This window comes from Tachypleus tridentatus, chromosome 5 (assembly GCF_004210375.1).
Source record: "Tachypleus tridentatus isolate NWPU-2018 chromosome 5, ASM421037v1, whole genome shotgun sequence".
NCBI lineage: Eukaryota > Metazoa > Arthropoda > Merostomata > Xiphosura > Limulidae > Tachypleus > Tachypleus tridentatus.
The window spans coordinates 9,759,852-9,782,402 of NC_134829.1; the positions used below are offsets into that span (position 1 = coordinate 9,759,852).

The window sequence follows — 22,551 nt, forward strand, 5'->3', positions numbered from 1 at the left end:
ATGCAATTGTATATTATAACTATGTTGCAACTATATTATTTGTGTTATATAATTACAATTGTATAATTACATTTGTTTTAATTTAATGTTTTCTTTTTTTTTTTAGATTGTTAATAGAACCCATAATGTCAAATACTTTAAATACAGATAAAAAAATATGGGTGTTAAAAGAGTATTGGAAATCTCAAAATACTGAAACCGTAAGGAGAAAGTGGGTTGAAACATTTGATACTCCAGCTCCAAAAAGACAAACCATTTACCGTATCCGTGACAAATTCGACGCCACTGGCTCAATCCTCAATGCTGCTAAAACTGGTCGACCCAAAACAGTCTGTACAGAGAATAATAAGCAACGTGTTGCCGATGCATTTGTTCAAAGTCCAAAAAAATCCACCAGAAGAGCTTCTATGGAATTGAACATACCACAAACCTCTATTAGGTGAATTATAATGCAAATTGGGTTGAAACCCTATTGACCACAACTAATTCATGGCTTATTGGAGGATGATCCAGACAGGCGACTGCAATTTAGTGAAATTATGCTGAACAAGATTGAAGAAAACCCAGGAATTTTACATAACATTGTGTGGAGTGATGAAGCTTCTTTTAAATTATCCGGTCATGTCAATAGACATAATTGTGTTTACTGGTATAGTGAGAACATGCATTTAACATTAGAACAACAGCTAAATCAGCCTGGTGTCAATGTTTGGGGTGGTATTTCAAGTTCTGGTGTTTATGGACCATTTTTTTTGGACGGAACAATTACAGGAGATAAGTATCTCGAAATTCTAAGGAATCAAGTTGTTCCCCAGTTACAGCAACAACCTAATTTACATGACTTTTATTTTCAACAAGATGGGGCCCCTCCACATTATTCCAAAGGAGTTCGTGAGTATCTTGATGAAACATTTCCATTGAAATGGATTGGTTGAAGAGGTCCAATCGATTGGCCGTCACGTTCACCAGACTTGACCCCTATGGATTTTAGTACTCAAGGAAAAAGTTTATAGTCAAAAAACCAAGAAGTGTCGGTGATTTAAAAAATTACATAAGAGATGCATTTCAAGAAATTAATGCCCAGAGTGACATGTGCAAAAATGTTTGTCGAAGGGTAAGAAATAGACTTCAAAGCTGTGTAAATCAAGAAGGAAATCAATTTGAGCATTTGCGTTAATAAATAACATTTTATTTTCATTAATATAATTGTCTTATTACATATAGTTGTACGTATACGTGATCTCTAAATAAATGTTTTTTTACTGTCCACCTACTTTTGGCTAACCCTGTATATACTTTTGACTGGATCCCACCCTATAGCCACAGAATGATGTGTTTTGCACCACTGGAAATAAGCAACACTTAAGTGGACAAACTTTTTCCTCCACTGAAGAGGTCCAAAAGGCAACATCCCATGCTCTGAATGACTGGATTGTGTATGCTATACTCAAAAGAACAGACCTTATCCAATCTGGAATTGTGAGCACTCATCCTCAACCAAGTGAACAAGCCCCCTGGAATTACGGAGAGAATGTGGAACTTGTTCTCAACCAAAGATGTAGGATGGGACCACTTCACATTCTGAATTATGAGAAGGTAGTGGACTTCCTTCCATGAACAATATATGAAACTGACACTGTTTAAAGAAAAGGACCATGCACTCCCAACCAGAGAGCTCCATGTCAAATCTGAAATGAAATTATGAGTACGCTCCTGTGGAGGCTGGTGCCATTCCTATTTACATCTTGGAAAAACACCAACTTCACCCTCTTCTCCAAGAGTGGAGGAACATTCTTAAACATTCTGGAGGAAAAGCCCCTGTTTGCCACCCAAGCAGGGGTAGTAAGGACTCTCAAGCTCTACTAATAGTCTGGGGGTCAATATGCACTGGTAAGCCCTGAGGAATAGTGCTCTGGAAACTGTAATAGGTGAACCAGGTTCTTTACACTTTTGAAAGCAAACCAATTCTGATTTATTCAACCTGAAAATTATCAGAAAGAGCAAGAATCCCTTTTTAGCTATACTCATGATAGTCCATGAGTGGTGGCTCATAATAAAAAAGTAATACCACCTGGCAGGCACCTAGATAGTCTTATGGAACACCCCATTTCAACAGACATATTGCAACCTGTAGTAATTACAGTGAAAGTGGTTACTGGTGCAAAATTGAAAAGAGAAAGCATATCTACCTCGGCAACACTTGTCACAACGTGGGATCCAGTGGGATGAGGTGGAGGAATGGGTACCTCAATAGTAGTGTTGTTCAGATCCAACCACAATTTGCAATCAGTGAAGTTGTTCCTGAGTAATGAGACAAGATTATCCAAAGTATTGGATTGCATGATCCAATGGTTGCATAGTAACCACTGAAGAGACTTTATATCTGCTTGTCCCAAAGGAATGAGAGGCTCAAGGGATGCAACATCTCCAAAAGAGAGAGAACCATCTATGTAGTATAAAGAGACACAAGTAGAAACCTGATAGTTCTTTCCATGGCTTGTAACTTTATAGGGGTTGGTTGAGTGTGACTTAAGTGAGTACTAAAAACACACCCAAGTGGATGAGATATTGCATCAGTAACAAAATAAATTTCTCAAGTCTGATAAGTAAGCCCACTTTTCTGGCTTCTGAAAGGAGCAGCTGAGCATTTTGTTGTGCTAACTGATGGGATGTAGTCAGTTGTTCAAATAACAATGTGTGTACAGGCTCAAGGATGGAAGTGAAAAGAAAAGGCTCAAACAACTCTGTACAATACATAAGGTGCTGACGTAAGACCAAAAGATAAAGCTCTGAACTGCAGAACCTGATCCTTGTGCACAAACCTGAGAAACTGCTGAGAAGACTTTATGGGAAAATGGAAATAAACATTGGTAACATCAAAACTGATCATATAGAGCACTAGTACAAAGTGTCATTGTAGGTTGGAAATAATTTCATTGAAAAGTGAGAAGGATCTAATAATTAGTTGAGTCAACACAGAACGAAGAAAGTATGTCAATTTTCTGTTTTCTTCTGTACAACAAATAAACATGAATACAATACTGGATGAATAGAGTCAACCCTCTCTACTTCTCTTTTGAGTAACAACTCTCCTATGTTCTGGGAACAAAGCTCCACTCACCATGGATCTGTTGGAGGTGAGAAGATAACAGGTTTAACAGACAGACAATGGTGGAGGTACTGTAAATTGAATGACCAACCCTGAAGCCAGAACATGGGGTAACTATGTACCCCTGGTGATAGAACTCCAGATATCTGGGAAGTAATAGAATCATTCTTAATTATTGCACTTAATTTTTATCTAATTAAGCAACACATCAAACAATATAGACTAATAACATGAAAAGTAGACAAATTACCTTTTACCTCAAATGTTTTCTTCCTTATGTGACAAGAGTTGTTACAAATTTATTCAAACTAATTGTTACCTTTCCCATGGGAAGGACATTGGTATTCTAAGTGACATTTAACTGTTCAGAACATAATAGTATACAACACATCACTTGATAGATAGAAACCTTCACTTTCTATTGGTTACAGGCAATATGTAATTAAATGTAAGAGAGAAAACTATAATGAATTATAAAAGAGAGGATGTGATAAGGTAGGTGCAGCAGGAGGGGTCCAACTTTTTATTTGACAGCTATGTAATCAAAGGAAATTGAAGACAATAAATGTGGTTTGTCTAACTGATGACAATTTATAGAGAGTAATTTGTTTAATTTTATACGAGCAGTGGTGGATAAAATATAGAAGATGACATGTTAACAGAAAAATTGTCATGTGTCACATTAGGGGAAAATAAGGATTTTTTTAAAATATTACCTTGTAGAATTATGAACTATACGTATTATTAGCTAAGATTTTAATGTATTCTCATTGATATAAATAAAAAGTAGTTTGATAAAAGTTTGAATGTAAGCCACTAAAACCTTGTGTCATGCAGTAAATGATATGTAGCGATATGGATACATCCCATGAGGCATCACTAGATATTTTAGATGCCTCGTATAATTATATGTAATTAGAATAAGTGTGAAACAGGGTACAGCGAAGTATAAGTACATTTGTATAAAACAAGGAGGATTACAGAACGACAATGACTCAAGAAAATATGTTGAGAAACTTTCTGCTGCACGTTTAGTTTATGTGTTGACACTATCAAGGTCAGTAAAGGGGTTATGCAAGCTATAGAAACTGCATTAATGAGTGGAACCAGGAAGAATCTTTGACAGTTTCACTACACTACAGTATTGGCTAAAGTTATGAAGGATTGATCCCTTACAAACTTAAAACTTCCTGAAATGGAAACCAGCCAGCTCTTTGATCAAATGTCAATAACAAGAATGTAAGTATAGATACAAGGGAAGAGGCTGGCAATTTATTGTCTGCACTTGTGAATGATGGATTAATGGGATTGTTTTTGGTTTTAGCTGTTGCATACAATCATAATAAAATCCAGTGTTGGAACTACTTGTAGGTAATATGCACACTAAAGTAGATCATAAGGATGCTAGGAGAAATTCATATAAAAACCTCATGTAACAGCCAAAATGTGAGGATCTTTCCCACAACAACAGAAGTTTTTTCCAGAATCCAAGGAGCTCTCCTCAGAAAGAAGTCGACTCTAGACTCCAAGCAAATTCTCTACAATATCTCAACATGTCCCTCACCATAATGAGACCATCGACTGTTTCTTGTCTGAACTCTTTGCAAGTATTCCAGTGCCATTATTCCTAAGCATCAGTTATCATATTGAGTAGTAGAGAGTTAAATGCATATTTAGTAAAAGTGTTAAAGTAAAAAAAAAAAAAAGTTAATCTATTTGAAAAGATGCATGTTGGATGTAAGTATTAAGTATATGAAAAGATAATAAAAGAAATATTCATGAAATCTTTGTCTCAAACTTCTTTATTTTAACTATAAAGTCTTGAGTTAATGCCTGTGTGCTCCATTCATCCACTGCATTCTCACTTAAAATAAATAAGCCCTGTAACAGGTAGTATTAGTCGAAGTTCCAAAGGCTAACCCAAACCAACCACTAGGCCTGCCTAACATTACATGATTAATGCATGTCTCAAGGAATTTTGGGGTAACTAACAACATGTAGGTTGAAGTTAGGAAAGAAGTTAAGGTAAAGAAGTTAGTTAAGGTACTATAAGTAGTGTAAGTAGAAAATAAGATTAAGTAACTATGGCTACTACTAGCATAGACACTACCACTACAATCGCTGAAAATAATGCCAAGGCTGCAGCAGATTCACCCACTCAAGCAGGTTTGTGAAATACTACACACTTAATGGGCACAATTCTGCTTTTTCATAGTAAGCTCAACAAAGATGTCGAGAGTTTTATAGACACGTTAAATGAAGCTGCTAGAATGTCTGATTGAACTGACACACAAAAATTGGACATTTTGAGACTAAGAACAGTAGGTGTAGCAAAACATTTCATTAGGGCTTACGACATATTGTGAGAAACTGTAGATTTCCAGTTTTTAACATGTAGGTTAATAGAGGAATATGTTAAACAAGAAATGCCAAGAATAATCATGGCACAACTATGAAATAGGCAAGTCTGTTCAAGTGTTTGGGCCTAAGGTACTAGAGCCAGGTAATAGATTATGTAAAGCTTATCTGCACCCAGATGAGATGATGATCCAAGATACACTAAAGTCTGAGTATGAATGAGGGTTGCTCAGTGATAGAGCTTGCAGTAATGTTAAATAAGCCAACACCCCATGAACCTTGTTAGATTTAACTGAGGTAGCTACTAGAGAGGAAATAAGAGAGCAACAGATATACAAGCACAATCAGTCTGTAATAAGTATGATAAATAAGAATACAAATGAAAAAGAAAACTGACAAAGCAGATAAAATAAGCACGAGGGCTTGCAGTGTTTTAAGTGCTATAAAGTTATAGCTAAAAATTGCATTACACGATAAAGAAAAGAACCTGTAACTTGTTTTAATTGTGGTATTAAAGGCCACACAGCTTGAAACTGTAAACTTTCAAAGCTGGCTGAAAACAGAAAAGTCCCAAAAAAGGATAATACTTTGGCATCAGGATAAAAAAAATATAATCCCTGTTGGGATTATGGAACAAAAGTAGAAGTACAGGTAAACATCGATATAAAACACATCGATAAAGCGCGATAATCAGTTGGGCGCGATGGCCCCAAATTTTTTGGGGTTTCTACAGAGGCCACCGCTTAATATTACCACTGCTTAATGTAATCAGCCGGTTAATGTGATCAAAAATCAAAAACCAAATCCACTTCAATCTTTTTGTATGGTTTTCATGCCGCATATTGTGATCAAACCCTGGCCTGCCCGCTTTTGTTTCAGTACTGAATTCGTATTTTAAACTTTGCCATGACATTTTTTTATCTGGTAATTATTTGACTTCAGTTTGTACTTAGATTTTAATAATTAGTAAATAAATTATCAAAATTAATTACTATATGTATTAACTTTTAAAATTGAACTAATTTTAATCAGCGTCTAATCATAAAAACGATCACATGATTGCTCTGACGGAACTACTTTTAGAATATCAGCCCCCATCAAAGTAATGAATTCGATAAATTTCTTTAGAATTCTGCTTTTTACATTTAATTTCAGTCTTAAAATTGAGTTTAATAAATAAAAATAAATAAGAAAAAATGCTATATCATTGGTGTAAGTAGTTTTGTTTGTTTTTCTTTATTTCACTACAAAACGCGTAAATTTTGCTTATCGCTCACCCCGAGGGTAAAAAAAATATATAATCAAATCGGTATAAGGCGCAATCAGATACAACGCGGTCGAATTTTTTGGACCCCAACTAGCGCCTTATATCGATGTTTGACTGTAGTTGCAGCAGTATGGAATAAAAGATTGAGTGTCTATAGTGTTAATGATGTGTCATCAGTAGTTGTAGTAGAAACAGAAGGTAGAGCATGTCAGTTATTGGTTGATAATCTTTCCTATTAAATTCATAGATTTTGCATAAAAATCTGACATTGTTGAATAATGCTTGGAAGGAAGTTTCTCAGAACATCCTGTTAAGATGCTAGGTAAACATAGTGTTCAAACAAGAGTAGGAGATTTGGAGCTACAACACTCATTTCACATCTGTAAGCAGATAGATCTGGACACAGGTGGTATTATAGGACAGGATTTCTTACAGGCTTATGATATGAGATATTAATTACTTGGAAAAGATATACATAGAAACTGAAATCTTAAGTTTCCAAGCTTATGTGCAAAAGTTGAGGCAAATGATATCTTCCTGCTGACTTAAGCTGATAATCAGATACCTAACACTAATGTTACCCAGGCCAAGGATCAACTGTCAACACATACAGGCACTGATTTCCCAAAGCGTAACGATACACGACAAAGCTGGAGAGGTAGGAATAAGAAGTGTTTAAAAATGAAATCCAGTAAATGAGAATAGTTGTAGAAGTTCTAAGCCTTGCAGTAAAAGGTTCAATCAACACTTCTTCATTAAATTTAAATCATCTAACTTAGCTTCGACAATAAATTGACTTCTTGCAGGTACTTCAGTTACTTTAACCCTTTCAGCACAGTTGGCAATCGCAGTCGACTTGAAGGCTCAGCGGGGCAGGCGACCTTCTTTTATTCCTGTTATTCTTATGTACTGAATTTAACATGTATAGTATTGGGTACAATCACTGAATATTTCAGGGACTTTTGTTGAGTTATTGCCAAGATATCATGCTTTTAGTACTGATATCGTAATTAGTTAGTATCAAACATATATATTCAGCGCCATGCCATACATTAAAAGATGTTATTCAGCGCCGAAAGGGTTAACTAGTCTTACAGGTACTCTTTCTTTCAAACACACCTGTTGGGATGCTCTGTTGCTTGCATTAGGCATAAGTGTAGAGTCATCTGAGGGGTTTGAATTATTTCCCTGTTTAAATGTTTTATTCTCTATCTTAGCCTGCTTTACTTTGTTATCGCTTACTTTACTCTTAACCTTTTTATTAAAGTGGCTGAGGGTTTTTTTTAGCCAGTTAAAAATTTATATTATTTTGAATAAATTGGAATTTTGCATTAAAAGTTTGTTGTTGGCACTGTATATTATATAATACAAGCACATAAATGACACCATATGGACAGTATTTTGTGTTAGTAAATAATAACCTGCTTTACTTTGTTATCACTCACTTTACTCTAAACATTTTTATTATTTCTATTAGTCAGTAGATATCATAGAAGAAGAAACAGCATTCACACAAGGATCAGATATCTTTTGTAAAAGAACTGATAATGACAAATCATTACAGATAGTTGTACCACAGTTTAAAATTATGAAAAAATTATGCCTTTTGCAGTACATTTACCTTTTGCAAAAACATATAGTAGAATAAATGAAATTGTTCTTTTTACTAAATATGTGCAAAGATATTAAAGATTATAGTGATTCATGCATGGAATGTCAAAATTAATGACAAGTCTGCACTTTTAAAAAGCTCCCTTGCAATGAATGCCAAGTTTAACCACACTATTTCAATTAGTAACTATGGATATTTTAAGCTCATTACCTACATCATATGCATGAAATAAATATGTTATTAGATGCAGACTACTTACAGTTATGACAGAAAGTGTTCGTACCCCTGCATCCTGATTGGTTTTTTTGCTCATAACTTAAAAAGTATCACGATTAAGCTAATAGACGTATGATATATTATAAATATTATACTAACACACATCTACATACATTTTTATGTAAATTGAACAGCAAATAAAGTATTTATAAACAAATAACCAAAAATAGAAGGGGCAGAACGTGTTCGTGCATCTACTTTAATGGTCAGTTGTGTAACATTTCAGGTGAATTACTTGACGCAATCTCTCCTCATAGCCCTCCATGATCATTTGACAGTACCCGACTGGTATTTTCTTCCATTCTCCTTTACAGAAGGCCTCCAACTCTTGCAAGTTTTTCAAATGACGCTAATGAACTCTGGTCTTCAACTCATGCCAAAAGTTTTCAATTGGGTTGAGATCGGGTGACTGCAATGGCCACTCTAGAACGTTTATATGGTTCTTCTGCAACCAGGAGTGCACATATTTTAATGTGTGCTTAGGGTCATTGTTGTGCTGGAAAATCCAACGATGCCCAAGACGCAAGTTCTGAGCATCATTCTTGATATAAATGCCTAATATATCAACATACTCTTCTTTTTTCATGATTCCATTGACGCGGTGAAGGCTGCTTACACCAGAAGAGCTGAAGGAACCCATAGTATGATTGAGCCACCTCTGTGTTTAACTGTAGGAACGTTGTTCTTTGGAAGATTTCGTCCCCCCCCCCTTCTTATGGAAAATATAGCAAACATCATTGTGACCGAAAAGCTCAATTTTAGTCTCATCTGACCAAAGAATACTCTTCCAGTACGTAAAGGGTTTATCTACATCCTTTCTTGCATACCTCAATCGTGCTTCTAAATGAAGAGTCTTTAAATATGGAGTTCTACGAGGATGGCATGCTTTGAACTCAGAATAGCATAACATGTTCGTAACTGTAGAGGTGCTTACTTCAACCCCAGTTTCTGCATGTCATTATGTGTTAAACGAGGGTTCCTACTAACTTCTCTGAGAACCTTCCTCTTGGTTCTCTTTGGAAGTTTGGTGGGGCGTCTGGAACGAGGGAGATTAACAGTTGATCCTGTAAGCTTAAGCTTTGCAATTATACTTTGAACAGTAGATTTCGGCCTCTTAAGTTGTGTAGCAATACCAGAAAGAGACACATGAGACTTGTATTTTACAATAGTTCAGTTTTTTAAATCACTGGACAGTTGTTTCCTGTTCACCATGATGACCAAGCAGATAATAATGGAGACAGTGCTAAATTGCCAGAAGTACATTTTTTCCTAGCTAAATTCCAATAATTATGAACCCAGTGTCTAGTCCTGGAATGGTATAATGTAGTTTATTCACCATACTAAGCAAAATTTTCATGGGAATATCAGTTTTTTCACAGGTTCTGAAATGTACGAACACTTTCTGCTCCTCCTATTTTTGGTTATTTGTTTATAAACAGTTAAATTTGTTGTTTAATTTACATAAAAATTTATGTAGATGTGTGTTAGTATAATATTTATAATATACCATACGTCTATTAGCCTAATCGTGATACTTTTTAAGTTATGAGCAAAAAACAAATCGGGACGCAGGGGTACAAACACTTTCTGTCTTAACTGTAACTAGATATCCAAAAGCAATTATGCTTACCTGATCAAAAAGCAGAAACAATAGCTAAAGCATTTGTAAATAACATAGTAAATAGACACAATACTTACTGACTTATTTCGTTTTTAAGTTAATAAAATATATTTGTAAGTTGTTAGGTGTCAACAAAATTGAAGCAACTGCTTTTCATCCAGCTGCTAATGGATTAGTAGAAATATTCAATAGAACTTTACTGGATATAATCTCTCAATACTGTGAGAAATATCAGAAACTTTGGGATGAGCAGGTTCCTTTATTACTGTTAGCATTCTAAGTGCTGAAAATGAGTATTCAGGAAAGTCCATTTTTTTCTATTACATGGTAGACCTATGCCCAGAGATAATGACCCCTAAAAGATTTAATCATGCAGTAGACTATGATTACTAGGCAGAGCTATTACAGTGAATGCAGTTACCATTTGAGTTAGCTAATAAGCATTTAACAAAAGCTGCTGAACATAGAGAGAAATAAGCAAATAAAAAGGTAAAAAAACTAATGATATAAAATTAGGAGATAAAGTACTGTTATATACCCCTATAGTCAAGAAATGAAATACTTAGAAACTAGTAAAATTATAAAAAGGTCCTTTTAGAATCCTTAAACAAACAAGTCCAGTTAATTTTGAGATTCAAGAAATTTATGGAAAAAGAAAACAGTTGGTACATGTTAATAGATTAAAAGAACTAAAAGAAAGTAAACACTATCAGTTCGAATATATGACTGATGAAAACCACATGGCTGACAAAAAGGAAAATATCGAAGAGGAATCTGATGATTCAAATGAACTTGATTTATCTTATGATGAAGAAAAGATAAGTGAAGCTGAGATAGAAAACTTAAGAGTTAGAGGACACTGATCCCATATTAGATGATGAAAGTGTTGACACAGATGACCCTACAAATATCGTGGCTAGTGACGTCAACATTCCTATAGGAGAGGACAGTAAGTCAAATACCCCCTATAACAATGCAAGCTGATACAGTGACCTTAGATCACGTGGTCCTGTACCAATTCAACCAGAAGTAACCTGTACACCTACAAGGGATTCTGTCCACAAGTAGTTGTATGTAGGCCCAAAATGACATTAATAAAATTGTTTGTCTTTTGAATTTCGCACAAAGCTACTCGAGGGCTATCTGTGCTAGCCATCCCTAATTTAGCAGTGTAAGACTAAAGGGAAGGCACTAGTCATCACCACCCACCGCCAACTCTTGGGCTACTCTTTTACCAACAAATAGTGGGATTGACTGTCACATTATAACACCCCCACGGCTGAAAGGGTGAACATGTTTGGCGTGACGGAGATGCGAACCCACAACCCTCAAATTACGACTTGCACGCCTTAACATGCTTGGCCATGCTGGGCCACCATTAAAAATATACGGCTGAAAAGACGAGCACGTTTGGTGCGACGTGGATGCGAACCATCAACCTTTAGATTACAAGTCGCATGCCTTAACCCACTTGGCCATGCCGGGCCTATTAATAACATTACTGTTAGCTCCAGTGAAGAAAAATGTAGTGCTAGAAGCTTTTAATATGTTAGGTTACTCACTTGGTTGTAATTAAAATTTAAGTGGATAATATAGGATGTGTGTAAACGTCGTATATGTTGTGTGTATGTGTGTGTATTAGACATTTATATTTATATGTATTAGTAGTAGACATATCTGCAGGTTTACCAGGATCATTACCCTATGGATGACTGGAAACATTGCAGCACAAAATGTGAGTATTATACCAGTAAGAAACAAGATATGTATGATTTTTATTGAAAAAGGAAATTTTATATTATTCAGAGATAAGTGGATAATTGTTGAAGATATACCATTTCTGCAGTATGTTTGATTATAAGAAAAATTAATATCATTCAAGAAATCATTTGACATAAATACTCATGTAAGTTTCAATGAAATCGTTTTGGAAAATATAATGTCATTTCATATGACAAATCAAGAAACAGCTATCTTACGTTTAGTTAAGATCTTACAGGAAGGATTAATTAAGAACTATAAGACCTTAGTCAGACAATGTCTTGTTGAGATAGAAGATTTATTAGAATTAATTAAAGGATATTAAAGATATTGTTTTGATTTCTGATCGGCCTCAACAAAAAGGTGGGTTAATAGATGCAGGTGGAAATGTCTTGAAATTTTTTTTCAAAACCTCACCCATAGACAATTTATGTGAATTAAATAAGAAAGTAGAACATCAAAGACAAGTATCTAAAGAAATGGTTCATTTAATAGGTGAACAGGCAACTATAATGAATTCATTAAACCAGACACTTGAATTACATGACCAGGAAGTTAGAAAAATGTCTGAAGCACAAGTTAATATTACTAATGCTTTGATACATACCAGAATAAGACAGACAACTTCATAAGGCAGGAAATGAAATGTTAGTTTTCAATTATGGAATTCAAAATAATTCACAATAATTATCATTTACAGTTGGAAATAGTAGAACTGAGTTAGCTAAATTAGTACAAGCATTGTATGTAGCTGCAGACAGAAGGATGAGTTCATACTATATATGTGCAGAAACGGCTCGTTTGGGTTGAGAAAATATTTTACATAGAAGAGCGAACAACGTTTCGACCTTCTTCGGTCATCGTCAGGTTCACAAATAAAGAGGTAACTGACCGGAAGCTGACCACATGTTTGAAAGGGGGTTTGAATATATAATAAGATATAGGTGAATTATATATTCAAACATCTAACACCGCCCTCTACATTCCGACACTCAGTTACACAACCCCCTTTCAAACATGTGGTCAGCTTTCGGTCAGTTACCTCTTTCTTTGTGAACCTGACGATGGCCGAAGAAGGTCGAAACGTTGTTCGCTCTTCTATGTAAAATATTTTCTCAACCCAAACGAGCCGTTTCTGCATATATATTTCTCTACAAGTGGATTTTCTCGACATCACTGAGTTCATACTTTGTACCTCTAAGTAAATTACAAAACGTATTAGACAAAAATGAAAGGAAATTACCTCCTCATTTACAATTTGTAATTCCAACACATAGTAAAGAGATTTACATGTATTATACGTGGGCTGATGTGAAGACAGCTGCAGCGAGGGATAAACTGAGAAATATTATTGATATCTTTGAAAGCACGAGATAGAATATTTAAGTTATATAGGATTGTACCCTTACCTTTAACATTAAACCATTCATTAGCTCTAACTATAGAAAATAATAACCTCTATATTGTTGTTTCAAGTGACCAGCAAACTTATTTAGAATGCTAAAATGTATAAAAGGTCCTATTAGAGTATGTCACCCTAATTCAGAAATTTATTCAGCACTTATTATGACCTGTTATTATTGTAGTTATGCAATATTTGCAGGAATAAAAAAACAGGTTAGCTGAATTTTGTAAAAAGATTAAAATTATCCCTAAACCATTTAGTTCCTAAACCAGGAACTTGTTTACTTAACGTAAAAGATAAACTTACCTTATTGGTAGTATGCCCTAAATCAAATTTAAATCACTTTGATTATCGAACAAAAGTAATTAAATTACAGAATAGTGGAAATCATAATTGGCTACAAATTGTTCTGCTCATGGCCAAAGAAGTAAAATTAAATAGACAGGAATCCCATTAAACATAAGAATACCCAATTGGCAAGAGCTACTGACTATGAAAGAGTCACAGTTAATTCAGAATATAAATGTAGATTAAAATCTTAAAGAACTGTCAAACATATTAGACACTATCCAGAACTTACACCATTCAAGAGCAGGATTAAGTATCAAGGAAGTTCAACAGCATATAGGCGACTTGAGAGCTACAGCAGAAGAAATTAGGTTAGATAAATGGAAGTTGGACTAATTCAGTGATGGTAACATTATGCTTGGTAGTAATACTAGTAAAGTATAATGTTATATATAGTACGTGAAAGATTGGCTCTAATAACATTTTGGAAGTTAAATGGGCTATGTAAATTCAAAACGGAAACCAGAACATAGCCAGGCAACAATATAGAGTTGTTTTATTCAGAGGCCACTGAAGTGGTTGAATAGTGTGTTGATAACCTCTCTAATTAGGATGTCGAGTGATTTATGATAGCTGGATGTCAAAATTAAATTAGTTTAACATATTGGCGAGGTAAGTCAATCATAAAATAAACATATAGATCAAAATTATTGGGAAAATTAATAGGATTTATTTTTGTGTAAAATGTTGAAGAATCCAGAAATGAAAAGTTTGTGAACCAATGTGCAAAGAACAAGATTAATTACCTACAGACTATAACAAGAGAAGCTATGAAATATTACCACAAAACAGTTAGTTAATAACAGATAAAAAGAAAACCAATATTATGACATTAAGATTCAAGTACAAGACAACATGAGTGGAGAAGTGTTAGGTGAGAAAACAAAGTGTGTGTAAAATAGAAGTGCACAAGTAATTACTTCTCTAGTCTGTGAAGACATTCTGGTACGAGTTTTAAAAGACCAGGCGAGAACTAATAGTAAAAGACATTGTTTGATTGTTACAAATGGCCTGCAATTCGATGTATTGATTGAACTTAATATAAGGTATACTAATATTAATCCTTTTTTCTTATGGAATTTCTTTTTTACTATGAAATAGTATATAGTTAAGTGTTATAGAGCTAATGAATACTGTGTGTACAATTTAGTATCATTGAATGTGTTTACTAACCATTACTATAACTATGAACAAGTTTATAATGAATACATGGCATATATATACATTATTCATAGAAGGATGTAAATGATGATCAATGTAAGATAGAAGGATGGAAAGAAAGAGCTTTAGCGATGAAATTTTTATCAGAGATAAAAAAAATGTTAAGGAAGGCAGGAGTTAGGCATCGCTAGATATTTTAGATGCCTTATATAATAAGTGTGACACTGGATATAGTGAAGTATAAGTACACACCTGTATAAAACGATGATTATACAGGGTGTTCGGAGAGTCAATGTGCAGTTTTGTCTGTTAATAAACATACATGAGTGCACAGTAACTTTCTGAACACCCTGTAGAATGACAATGACTAAAGAAAACATGTTGAGAAACTTTCTGCTCCATTAACAAGTGGAACCAGGAAGAATCTTTGACAGTTTCACAATGCTACAGTATGGGCTAAAATTAAGAAGCATCGATAACTAACAATCTTAAAAGTTCCTGAAATGGAAGCCAGCTGGCTCTTTGATTAACTATCCATGACAAGAATGCAACTATAGATACAAGGTAAGAGGCTGGAGATTTATTGTCGGCACTTGTGAACAATGGAATAGTGGGATTGTTTTAGTTGTTAGCAGTTGCATACAATTAAAATAGAATCCAGTATCAGAACTAATTACAGGTAAAGTGCACACTATTAGTAGATCATGAGGATGCTAGAAAAAATCCATATAAAAACCTCAGGGAACAGCCAACATGTGAAGACGTCTCCCAGAACAACAGAAGTTGTTTCCAGAATCCAAGAAATTCTTCTTAGGAAGGCGTTGCCTCTAAACTTCATGCAACTTCTCTACAATATCTTGACATTTCCATCACCATAATGAGACCATCAACTGTTTCTTGTCTGAACTCTTTGTAAATATTCTAATGCCATTATTCCTAAGAATCAGTTATCATATTGAGTAGTATAGGGTTAAATGAATATTAAGTAAAAGTGTTAATTGAAGTAAAAAAAAAAGTTAATCTATTTGAAAAGATGTATATTGGATGTAACTTTTAATTATATGAAAAGTTAATACAAGAATTATTCATGAAATCTTAGCTTTGAACTTATTTATTTTAACTGTAAAGCCTTGAGATAGTGCCTGTGTGCTCCATTCGTCCACTGTATCCTCACTTAAATAAATATTGTAACAGGTAGTATTAGCTGAAGCTCCAACAGTTAAGCCAAACCAACCACTCGGCCTGCCTAACGTTACAAACAACAACATACCAGCCAGAAAACCAAAGAAAAAAATGAAGCAGAGAATATGACTGAGGTATACATCAACAAAATCCTCAACTCACTCTCAAATGGCTGATGAGAATGTTGATAGGCTTCAGTCAAGTGTTGGATTGAAGATAAGTACCTCAAGAGAGTCATGAGAAAACTTATCTGTTTAGAGAGCTTACAGGTTCCAATCTAGAGCCTCACAGGTCCAAAAGGTGGTCCAACCATTGAGAATGTAAAATCTCCTAGCAGTGATAAGCTGATTTGATAAATGTGGAAACTAGGTATGGCTATCCTGTCATGTAACTAAGCAGCAAATCTCCCAGCATGAACAGCAAAATGAGGAGGAGAAGGAAAATCCAAGTAGTCACTTGCTGCATTTTCTGCTAACAAGCAAGTAGTGGAGTCAAATGCAACAGGAGAGACCCAAAACCTCACAAATTCAAGTAACCAATTAAAGTAAAGAGGATGGAAGAGGCTGATCAGAATGATCCTCAGTTGATGCCAACATAATAAAAGAAGGAGCCAGAAAAAAGTGACTGCACATTTTTGCCAGTCGTTTCTGGCTTACTTGCAAAAGCCACCTTAGAATCTCCAAGAGACACACCCTTGGACTACATATACATCTCCTTCTCATAATGGATCATATCACAAATAGCTTGGACTGACAAACCCCAAACAGTAGAAGTGAAAGAAAAGAGGTCTGGTTGATCTCTATAGTAGAAACATTAACATTGTAATTCATACCTTTGGGTATACCTATTTTTTTGTTGTTAAGTAATTTATAAATACAGATGAAAAGAAATGCCAACTGTGTTGAAAGTCACAGTGAAAAAGCAGAACACTCCTGCTGATAGAAACCAGTACTGAATGATTTGTTAAGTGATTACATTATCTGAATGATGTGATTATATATAATACCAAGAGACAGAGGGGGCAGACTGAAATTGATGGAGAAATTTGAAATTTCAAATTTGTCAACTGAATTTGAGTGGGGTATAGAAGACTGAAGCAAGTATTTTCAATGCTTGGATAAGCAGAGTGGATATCCTGGAGATTGAGAAATAGCTGTATTTTCAGTGGAGATAAGTACTTTTTTGGACAAAATAGCCTATACCATATTTAAATATAAACCATTCATTTAGGAAACAGAGTTTCTTATACCACTAAGTTTATCCACAAGTCCAAATAGCCAATCTGCTTGCTCTTACTTATAACCATATCCCCACAACAAAGCCTCAGTAGTATCCTTGATGCATATGATTTATAGACCTTTTCTTAATTGCCTCTGTACTTATGAATTAGTTCTTCAGATCTATCCTTTCCAACATCAGTTGCTATACATGCACAATAAAAATTAAATTACTGTTAATACCCTATATCACTTACTGTGTCAGTAAACATTCCAAAGATTTTGTAGACAACTGTCAGTTTTTTTCCAATTAGATTTGCTTGTAAATGTTTTCTTTTGGGATGTTGATTATTTGTGAAAGTAACTTTGATTTTAAGATTGAAAATACTTTACTCCATCTGAAAACTCAAATTTTGGATGAGGCTATTATTCTAAAACAAACCAATATTTTACATCTTTTATAACAGAAAAACATTTGATTAGTTAAAAACAAATATTTTTCTAAATATCTCTTAAATTGCATGTCCACAGGTAACAATATATTCAATAAGATGGACTAGTTTAGATTTGGTTGTTTGGTGTTTAATGGCACAAGGCAACAACAGCTAAGAGAATCTGTACAAACAGTACAGTCAAAGCGTTGGTTAGCTGCTACATGATCAAGGGCAAGAGAGGTAACATACAACTTGGTAGAGAACACAGATACTGTAAAGGGGAGTCTGTGTGCAACCACAAAGCCATGGCAAACCATGGCAGCCCACAAGGGCAGGTGATTTCGAACCATCCATATTAATAGCTACAGAGGACTAGTTCAAGAAATGTTTGAATAAGAGAAGGTGGTACTTCCACTCTAGAATATCCACTTTCTCTAGATGACTTAGAAAAACATCACATGTAGAAATGGTAACATACCATGAAGGAATGGGCTGAACACTGGACTCAGAAATGTCATCCAGTGCTGAACTCAAATTGGTTATGTGTATCCAGGTGCAGAGACCAAAAGGGGGAATAATGGATTATCTGTTACTGAATAGAACAGCCCACTGAAGATGGAAAACAAAATCTCAGATGTCGAAGATGGAGAGGTGGTTCATGAGACTCAGTGTATAAACTTTGGACAGGCAAAGTGCAGAATGTCCCCAGGTAGAGCCAGAGCTCATGATGGCAAACATGGTCCAGAATGTTAAGTGCTGAAGACCTGGCTGAACCACAGACCAGAGACTTGTAACTTAGTTTTGATCTTATAAGGGCATGATAGGTCTTTAGCATAAAGGTGTTCCAAAAGATGGAGGAGAGGATGCAAAGAAGTTTCATCACCCTGGTACACCTGATATGAAGCTACTTGATATGTGGAATAAAAGCCAGTTTGCAGTCAAAAACAAGTCCCAAGAACTCTGTTTCTGGCATTATGTGAAGAACACTGTCACTGAGCAAAAGCTCAGGAACAGGATGCAATCTCTGCTTGTGGCAAAAGTACATGCATATGGTTTTCAAAAATGTAAAAGAAAACCCATGTGTGATTGTCCAATGTAGGAAATAACTGAAGGCAGTCTGATGCTGCTGGACTAGTTTAGAAATAGTTAAATCTGTACAAAAGAAAGGTAAAGGAAAATGACTTTAATATCTTTGAAATAAGCAAAAGCAAGGCCTTTAAACATTTAATAAAATTCAAGTAAAATATTTTACCAAAGCAGTAATTTCACTTTGTAAAAAATGCTCAAAGTATTAAATGATTTGGTAATGTTTCAATACGTACGCTCCATAAAATCCTCCAATGTAACTATAATCAGCTATATAGTATCGAGCACATTTTTTTTCACTGCATGGTTCATCTTTTCCTTTATAAGGGTTACATTTTTCTGGTATAAGGCCAAACTCCTGGGCATATTTTCCTGCTACCAAGTATGGAAATCCTCCTTCACAGCCTGCAAGTTAAAATTAAAAAAGAATTAAGAGGTAACTTTCACACTGATTCTTCTAAAATGATGAGATGAACAAATCAGCAACATAGGTTACAAAAGGAATGAACAATTGTAACATTAATCAAAACTTTAGCAAATATATCCTTATAAAGGTATAAATTTCTTTGCATTTTAAAGCCATACTTTAACAGAGAAATGTCTACAAAATGGACTTTCACTTCACACATCTTTTAAATTCAGAAATTGAAATTTAGAATAATTAAGTAACTCATTATTAGACTCAACCATTTATTTGACTATAGCTTCAAAAGATGAAAATAAGAAAAGGGAATTTAAAAATAAAAAAACATTTTTATCATTTAATAGGGAATATGTGAACACTATGAAATTAGCCTAAATACTAGCTGGTCAAAAGTTTAAGACCATACCAAAGAGAAGTCCTAAACAGGGTAGGAAATGCCCAACAAGAGGTCTCAGTAGTCGCACAGCCATCATTGCAAATAACTTCAAACATTTGCTTTGGCATGTTTGATATAAGCGTTTGCAGACAGCTGGTTGGAATGGCTTCACGAAGATCATGCACTGTTTGGAATTGACATAGATTTCTATAGACTTCCCTTGCCATCCACCCCCAAACATTTTCAATGGGGTTCAGCTCGGGCAAACACGCTGGATGATTCAAAAGAATCACGTTTTTCGCCATGAAAAAGTCATTTGTCCTGTGGACATTGTGGATTGCAGCATTGTCTAGCTGAAAGATCCAGTCATTTCCACACAAGCAAGAGCCTTCAGTCAATAAAGATGCTCTCTCCAACATATCAATGTAGCCAGCTGCTGTTTGACAACCCTGTATAACCTGAAGCTCCATTGTTCCATAGAGGGAGAAAGGACCCCAAATCACTGTGTCGTGTAGAAAATGTCTCCGGTGGGATATCCTTATCGTGTCAGTAACGTTGGAAGCCATCTGGACCATCCAGGTTAAATTTTTTCTCAGCAGAGACACAAAACCTTCATTCACTTTTCTACATCCCATGTTTGGTGCTTCTCAGAAAAGTTTAACTGAGCTGTTTCGTGGTGTGGAAGGAGGTGTAGCCTTTAAAAATGTTTACAGTTTTTAAAGCCTTTCTCTTGAAGATGCTATCTTATTGTTCTTGAGCTGCATTCTGCATCCGTAAGGGCCTAAATCTGGTTTGACAATCAGCTGGTGTCTTGCCGGACAACCTGTCGAATCCTCCTGCTCAACACCGGCGAAATTTTCTTGGGCAGACCACTTAAAATTCTCATTCCATATCCGTCAGTGTCTTTTAAGAAATTTGCAACAGCAGTTTTACTACGCCCAATCTCACCAACGATGGCACGTTGAGAGAGACCTTGCTTTTGCAGCTCGACAATTCTGGCCCCGTTCAAATTCTGCCAACTTTTTAGCCTTTGCCATGTTTTTATCCAATGTAACACAGGAGATTTCAGTGGGAGATGTTGACAATGCTAATGCTTGAACACAAATGACTAAATTTCGTTATGTGTTTACTGATTAATGCTTCATTTCATTATGGTCTAAAACTTTTGACCAGCTTGTATTTAGACTAATTTCATAGTGTTCACATTTTCCTTATTAAATGCTAAAAACTTTTATCTTTATTTTCCTTTTACTTATTTTCATCTTTTGAAGTTCTACTCAAATAAGTGGTTGAGTCTAGCAATGCAAAATGCAAATTTTTTCTTTATGTTCATTAGCCTTAAGATTTTGGTAAATAGTGTATATATTATTATTTAGATATAAATACTTAATTTTTATTCATGTTTTCTAAAAATAGAAAAGTAATTACTTCTAGTAAATGCAGTGTTACAAAATTGATTTGTATTTGCACATCATACATGTCTCACCATAAGCATTGTTTATTCTCTCAAGTAAAGAGAAAAGACAAATTAACCATTTTGTGATGGGCCACAGGTTGAAGGACATGTCACTGCATTTGTTGACTTAAATTCCAAATTTTATTAATCTATTATTTTATGAATTTATGTCAGTAAGTTTAGAAACAAATTGCAGATTATAATTCAAACTTTAATACTGGAGTTAATTTCTTAATTTGAAAGTAAATATTAAAAGAACACACCTAAATATAGATTTTAGTGAGTCGTGTGATATACTGAATGCAGCACTGGTTAAAATTAATGTTTGTTATGTCAAAATATTAAATCTATAATTTCGTACCAATTAGGAACTCAAGCTACAAATATTGACAAACTAGAATATAAAATAAAAAACATCTTTTTATGTTGCTGAGATATGGCTTATGTACTGAATCAAACACAGTTGCCTTATTCACCCTTTTCCATTTTTAGAAACAGTCCCTTACATACACTTACTTCAATATATAACATCTGAATAACCAACTGACAGCTTAGAATGTATTCCCTGATATGTTTTTCAGCCACTTTAAACTGTGAAAAGGCTATCATTCTTTCAAACCAAGATTTTAAGAAGGTTGGTTGTGTCTTTTGTCTGCTTGCAGTTTCATACTTTTTATTAGACCTAGCCACAACGTAGTCACTAAACTTAATTAATTATAGTGGAATTCTATAGTATCAGTATAGTTATTTATGAATTTTTGGTTATTCAAATGTATATACAACCTAAAACAATTGTTGATATCTCCCACCTGTGAGATTTAAAAAGCTTAGCAACCTATGCCCAACAGCAACCAAGTATAAAGGTTACAGCTGGAAGAGATAATCATTCGCTTCACTTCTTTATTTTGTTTAATAACTTATTATAATTTGCAATAATTATATATTGTATAATAATTTAAATGTTACTGTATATTACAAAATACTAGTCCACTAAAATACAGCCAAGACAGGGTAACTATGTACAGGGTGGCCTGTAAGTCCCCACCCATCCATATATCTTATGTATCCACTGTATCTGTCTGCTGTCCCTCATTCTTGCTGCATAATGTTATGCGTACTTGTCACAATATGATCTTCAAGTGAAAATGGGCTTACATTGACCATATTTCTCTGAAGAAAAAAAAAGAAACAAATTTATAATACATGTGTAATTGAATATAACATAACAACATATGGATGGGGAGGGACTTATGGGCCACTATGTTGAGACTAAATTTCAGTTTTGTACTGTTGGATATGGTAATGTGTGTGTATGTGCATGTCAATACAAATTGTGCAATATTAGCTAGGCATGACTAGAAGGTCAATGTAATGAAAAATTATAAATATATAATGTTATGAGACTTAAGCTACTTAGACCGAACATTTGTTTCTTCATGTTATAATATGTAGTCATTC

General features: G+C 34.6%; 1 protein-coding gene across 1 annotated transcript in view; it reads right to left on the reverse strand.

The window, feature by feature from the left end:
* The window catches only part of LOC143251270 (uncharacterized), a 48,835-nt gene that overhangs the window by 16,268 nt on the left and 10,016 nt on the right, over positions 1 to 22,551 (reverse strand). Inside the window, exons 7-11 of the mRNA XM_076502710.1 lie at positions 19,055 to 19,242; positions 18,660 to 18,778; positions 3,122 to 3,255; positions 2,190 to 2,446; positions 1,462 to 1,608 (exon numbers count right to left, since the gene is read on the reverse strand). Coding sequence (XP_076358825.1) covers positions 1,462 to 1,608; positions 2,190 to 2,446; positions 3,122 to 3,255; positions 18,660 to 18,778; positions 19,055 to 19,242 — 845 coding nt within the window. The remainder of the gene's footprint in view (positions 1 to 1,461; positions 1,609 to 2,189; positions 2,447 to 3,121; positions 3,256 to 18,659; positions 18,779 to 19,054; positions 19,243 to 22,551) is intronic.